The sequence below is a fragment of the Scomber japonicus genome, chromosome 4 (assembly GCF_027409825.1).
Source record: "Scomber japonicus isolate fScoJap1 chromosome 4, fScoJap1.pri, whole genome shotgun sequence".
NCBI classification, from domain to species: domain Eukaryota; kingdom Metazoa; phylum Chordata; class Actinopteri; order Scombriformes; family Scombridae; genus Scomber; species Scomber japonicus.
The window spans coordinates 18,167,060-18,173,662 of record NC_070581.1 but is presented as its reverse complement, the minus strand read 5'-3'; the positions used below and the strand labels follow the sequence as shown (position 1 = coordinate 18,173,662).

Sequence of the window (6,603 nt, the reverse complement as noted above, 5' to 3'; positions counted from 1 at the left end):
CTCACAGTATGATGACTGCATACATCCACACATCCAGGACAATTTTCCGTTGAAACCAGTGATAACTAAACAGCCAACTTTTTTGTGACAGAAGTAGCTCCATTTAAAGATATATCATTTCACGGACTTTCCAGAGGGCAAATGATGAGTGAAAAGCTTAAATGTACCTTCTGCATTCCAACACAACTACTAATTTGTGCGATCCTCTCTACCAACTGCTCCAGGCCATAGAAATCTCTACATGAAGAGTACTACCTCTCTTCATCTGCTTTTTACTTTGATGCCCACGCCAAATGACATGGTAAAGTTAAGAGAAAGACACTTTTTTTTTTTTTTTTTAAAAGGCAAACTTATCATTTTTGCTAAGTAATGAAAAGGACATTAACATTAGCTAAATGGTTTTTGACTCTGGCCAACATAAATGTCGCAACATGCCAAGTACAGTAGCTCCACAGATGAGGAGTCTGATTGTAAGGACAATTAAGGAGACCTGAGCTGTAACCTGACCTGCCACATAATGTGTTTCAAATTAGGCATGGTGGGATCCATTTGTTGTGCAACAAACACAAATCTCTGCAGGAAAAAAATCTTTTGAGTGACCAGCATGAGAACATATGGGGATACGCAGTTAGAACAATGCAGATAGATCATCTCCTCTCCTGTCATATGCACCATTCTCACATCCATTTCCCTCTAGATTGTATCCTTCATTTGCATTAAAATGAGTGTATTAGGTTAGCATGTGAAAGTGGGGGAGCATACATGAAAGCACACAATTCATGATGCACAGTGGCTCACTACAGAATGGAAATGAATCATGACTCAATAAAACCTATCTGTATGTCATAGCTGAGCCACTGATCATAGCTGCACGAATGAGTCTCCTCCCCTCCCTACCCTCATGTGTTGAAAATTTGTGTACGTCAGCCTGACACTTTGATGCACACACCAGCAGATGGAGCCCTTGCTCTTATGTCTCCAGCTCTTGCTGAGGTCTTGAAGGACAAAGCGCACACAGCTTGCCAGCTCTGATATGAGGAATCACTATCTCTTTAAAGCCTGCTAAATTTGCATATAATAACTCATGGCAAGTCATGTTAACACCATGAAAGCTAGTCTACAGTTCATAACTATTACGCTATGCATGATATTCATAAAACAATCAAATAAACCAATGTTTGTTAAGTGTACATCACACAACAAGTGTCAACAAACATTTATTAAAAGTGTCTGATGATGCAGATGCCCTGGACAAAATAAATGCAAAACATTCCTCTGCAATCAGCAGTATGATTACAGTACTAATTGTACGTTTTATAATTACAATTATCTTGTGTGTTATAGTTCCACAATACTTTGTACAGTCATTTGGAGGAGACGGTGGGATGCTGTCAAACAGACAAAATTCTTGTTCTAAGAGACACATGGAATGTTGTCACATGCTATAACGAGGTTTATCAGTGTTTTATAGAGATATGCTCGTTTAATAAACATATAGGGTCTGTAATGAAGAAACAAACAAATATAACAGGCCAATCCTAGTATGGAATGTACACCACCTTATCTCCTGTGGATTATGTCATACAATGGAAAATAGATAAAGACAGAAAAAATGAAAAACAAAATTTTGTCAAGCAGTAGTCCTGGGAGTGTGACTGGATCAGCCAGTGGTACTCCTCACAGCTTTGATTGAAGGAGTGGAAATCATAGGAAGAGGAGTATGAGGATCAGTGCCATGAAGACTGGGCTGTACAGCGGCTCACTGGTAGACTGGTACATGGTTGACTCTATCGTAGAAGCGACCACTTGATCTGTTCTTTGGCAGACTGAAGAACCTGTAGAGGAAAGCTAGTTTTAACCAACAAGTGATGTCCATGAAGATAAATATGCAAGAACAAATTAATCATCTTAATTCATTGAATGAAAGTTGTATCATAACCATAAAGCATGGAGATTGGGGTTAGCCATTAATCACAGCCAGAGGCGAGATGGCGGTAGCCAGTCTCAGGCCTTTTAAATGTCAACATTAATCAAGAGGAGCTCACATACAGGCAGACACATGTAAGAACTAAAAGACAGGAACCACTGTTGGCTACTTACCACATTACCAGTGAATAATTAGTAATCATGTACACCGCCATACACACAAGACAATGCAACATATGACAACGAAGAGGTGAGTGATAAAGTGTGGAGGGAGTGAAGGAGAATGATGCCATAACTCTGCCCTTGTATTCATAGATTCTGAAGTAATGAGTTTTAACAGTCAATAAACTAATGAAGCTTTTAAACTTTACTGCAGAGGGAAGAGAAAGGCAAGGATGTTTTTCTCACCTGGGTGACGGTTTGCTCGGTCAAAGGCACATCATCCCCCTACAAGAGCAATTATGTTACATTAGCGGTTGAGATTAGATTAAACTATCAAATATTTCTGAGAGGAGAGAAGCTTACTCTGAGAGCCACACGGTGGACAACTTGTTGCGGGTCACTCTCTAGGATCACCCTGCAGGAGGCAGCAAAGAGACAAAGATTGGTAACGCTCCAGTCATTTAAACAGAGGACTTAGCATCACAAGATTCAAGCTGCTCAGTTTGTACTCACCCTCCATCTACAATTTCATCCACAGCAAGGAAGAGTCCCTCCATATTCTCCAACAAAGCTCTCCTCTCAACATTTTTTCTGCAGTGTGAGAAAAAAACAAAAAACATGACATGCTTTTTTTAGTACTCAGAAAAAGTTTGTAGAAAAAAAGGTTTTGCAGAATAAACACTTGCTAAAACTGTTGAAACGTACCTCAACATCTGACTGAGCGAATCAAAGAGGCAATTTAGAACTGCCATGAGCATAAGCTGTTGAAAATAAAAGATTAGATTAGAAAGTGCTCATGTCTAATAAGTCCAAAGTGTTTTTACATCATCTTGAGAAAAATAAAACACTAAAGAAATAACGTGTGGAATCACTTTTTATGTGGTTCTCAATTCTTCTATAGACCTTAAGGCACTATCCAGCTAATATTCACAACAAACTTAGTCCAGCTGTATGTAAAAGTGTGGGCACCCCTTGCAGACAGCATCTTTTTGTGATTCTTTAATTGAAAGAGAGTCTCTCTAGGATATAAAAAAAACATATTTTCAGCAAACATCAATGCATAGTGACTTTATGTCATAAATTGAAATAACCCAAAACACACAACTGTAGCATGGACAAAAGTTTTTGTAGCTAGCAAAAAGACTTTTGATTCTTTTATTTGGGATTTTCTTCCATTCTTCCTTGCAAAATGTTTTTAGTTCTGAAATATTCTTGTTCCATCTTGCATGCACAAGATTATTTTAAGCTCTATCCACAGATGTTCATTCCAAAACCTTCACCTTGCAGGTAGTCCATAGTGGATTTCGAGAAATGTCTGGGATCACTGTTTGAGCTTTTTGCAGTCAAATGGGGGTTCTGATTTGCACTTCAGACCAGCATGCAGGCAGTTTTCTCCAAAAGCTTTCTTGGTCCCCCAGATCTCATCTTGACCTACATGGTTCCCCTAAACTGCCATCACTTAAGTACATTTTGCACTGTGGAAAGCTGACAACCCTTTCCTGTCTTCTAATACCTTTCCCCAGCATTGTGGGTATCAATAACTTCCATTTTCAGAGTCTTAACACAGCTGCTTACGGGAACACATGGTTAGCAATTTTTAACACAAAGTTTGAAGAGTCACAGTATTAGTATAGCTCTGAAATTGGCACCAACTGACATTTCCTAAAAATGTGGATATGCCTCAAGCCTAACAAGCTGATTAAGGTCTGAGACATTGTAAAAAGATTCTGAGACTTCTGCTAGAACTATCGCAAATACCACAATGATGACGTTTACATGCACAAAATATCCCGGTTTTTGCCCTTATTCCAATAAGACAACATTCATATTAAGCTGTTTGTATGACTAATAAGAAATAATAAACCCACTAATATTCCTGTTTACACAGCACCGTATACTTCATTTACTATGTCAAAATATAAGCAGGGTGAAGCTGAAGCGATGGCAGACTCATCCAATCATGTGAACATAGCTTCCCTCTTTCATTCATTAAACCACCTTCTTGAAAAGGTTGGTGTTGCAATATTTGCACATATCCAAAATCTGTTGATATCCAAGTCTTTCAAAAACGTTTAAAGTAGGTGTGCTTCTCCCATACTGACCAGAAATGTGGGCTTTTCTTTGGAGCATCTCTATTCCAACCTTGCAAGCTGTTGGCTAGTTTTGCTTACAACTCACAAAGCAGACCACAGGCAAGAAGCCATGTTTCGCAAACTGTGGTAAAAATCCCAATTGAGACGTATATTCCAAATGTGGTGTATACAAGTCCAAAGAATGCTCTTAAAACCCGAATAATATCAGCAGATCCCACATTACTTAAAAACAAAATATGGCCTTAATCAGAATATCCAAAATAAATACGCTATTCACAAGACCCATATCAAATTCAAACAGTTGGAATATTAGTGTGCATTCAAACTTAATCAATTACATTTGATTAATTTAGGGTATTTTTTGTTCAATTTATGACATTGAAATACTGTATAGTACTGATGTTTTGGGGCTTTAGAATATTGTATTACACTTAGGATGATAGCCATAATAATATACAGGATATGATTAGGAGCAATTTTGGTAGATTTATCTTTGTGCGACTTTGCTCATTGTGTCATGGTTGAGCGACAACTGATTGATGAATAAAGAAAATTAATTAAGCTTACCTCATTTTCATGTGAACTTCCAATCACATAAAAGAAGAGGTCTATGTTGCTCTTGTAAACAACAGTAAGGCCCTCAAGTAATGCTATCTCACCTAAGAGCACACAGAAAACAACAATGTATGTAAGACATGTACAGAGGGGAAAAAGTGGCTGCATTTAGAAGGTAATAATGTAATGTCTTACTGTCCGTCCTGTGTGTTTTGTTGAATATGTTCTTCTCAAATGCTTTCTGCTCCTTCACTGTCGGGTATGTATCATCATAATACTGTAGATAAATTTAAAAAACATTATATTGACATGTAAATTTATAACCCACAGCACACTTTAGCTAGGTTTATTTCACGTTAAAAGGATTTGACTATTGATATTCTATTGTATATCTTATTATCAAAAAAGGAACCACCAGTGCATTAGTCTCAATAATTGCCAACTTCTAACTTGCAAGCACATTAATCCTAAATTAATACATAAATCTTAAAAGAAATATTCTCTTAAAATAACTTTTAGCACATTTAACTCAAACAGGACTCAATTGTGCATTTGTTGGGGAACATTTTCAATCAGGGATTTGGTGCACTAGTGACCACCATTAGTGTAGAGCTGCAACAATTAGTTGATTAATAGATCAGTCGACTGATAGAAAACACATTGTCAAATACTTTGATATACTTTGAATTTATTCATTTTTTTTTAAGAAAAAAAATAAAGTCAAATTCTCTCGTTCCAGTGTCTCAAATGAATATATAATATATAAAAGTAAATATTTTCTCGTTACTTGAGTCCTGTAAAATAATAAACTAAATATCTTTGGATTGTTAACTGTTGCTCAGGACATCTCTTTGTGCTTGGGGAAATAGTGATCAACATTTTTCTCCATTTTCTGACATTTTATAAATACAATGGAAAAATCGGTTAATCACCAAAAGAATGGAGAAATTAATCAATAATTAAAATAATTGTTAGTTGCAGCCCTATGTGTTACTGAAGGAACATGTGACCCAGTGCAACAGCATGGCTCATTGATGTGTTTTTAACAAATTTTGTTCAACAATAGAATATGGCCCAGAGGAATAAAGTTATGCCAATTTTAGGCTTCAGACAAGACTTGATAATTGGTTCAATTCATTGTTGGTTGGTCCTTTCATAGGATTTGTTGCCAGTGATATTAATAACAATAATATCACCAGACTCATCCTATAATGCAGGTTTGTCCAGAGCCAAAGTTTACTCAATTAAGTATTTTAACTGTATAATTGTTTAACGAAATTAATACCTTGGCATAAAGCCTGTCTCCATCGTTGTCCAGAATGAGAACTGCTTTGACAGTATACAAGGATGGTTCCTGTGAAGGTAATACACGAAGAATTGTCTTAATTTGTTGCAAGTAATCGTTACATTTGAACACCGACAAACTTAACATAATTACAACTCATCAGCGCTGATCGGTGACTGCAGTCCAACTATGTTATAACAGCTGAAAAAATGAACTTGAGAAAACAAACTCTGACATGGTCGGCAGTAAGGACGCTACACATGATATATAAAGGCCAAAAAGCTATCTGCCCAGAGTCAACAATATGTTACAAAGGAAGACATGACACTTCCACATCACCATCAAACATGTAATGTAGCTAGCGTTAGCCACTTAGCTACCCCGTTTACCTTAACTTGGTAGCTAAACTTCCCCATTTAAGACAGTTCCGATAAACAATTACCATTACATTATTATGTGATGTTATAACTGACGGCTTAAACGACATGTATGTTGTGTCCAATTATTTATGCTGAATACATTACCAGTATTGGAGAATCCATCTTCTTTCTTGTTAGCACACCAGGTAGCCGGCTAGCAGTG

General features: G+C 37.0%; 1 protein-coding gene across 1 annotated transcript; it reads right to left on the bottom strand.

Moving 5' to 3' along the window:
- Positions 1 to 1,177: 1,177 nt before the first annotated feature.
- copz1 (COPI coat complex subunit zeta 1) lies at positions 1,178 to 6,603 on the bottom strand. Its single transcript, XM_053318315.1, has 9 exons — positions 6,546 to 6,603; positions 6,022 to 6,090; positions 4,932 to 5,013; positions 4,749 to 4,840; positions 2,794 to 2,849; positions 2,602 to 2,679; positions 2,452 to 2,503; positions 2,335 to 2,373; positions 1,178 to 1,835 (listed from the first exon to the last, which is right to left on the bottom strand). The coding sequence occupies exons 1-9, from the start codon at positions 6,561 to 6,563 to the stop codon at positions 1,788 to 1,790; spliced, it is 534 nt and encodes a 177-aa protein (XP_053174290.1). The 5' UTR covers positions 6,564 to 6,603; the 3' UTR covers positions 1,178 to 1,787.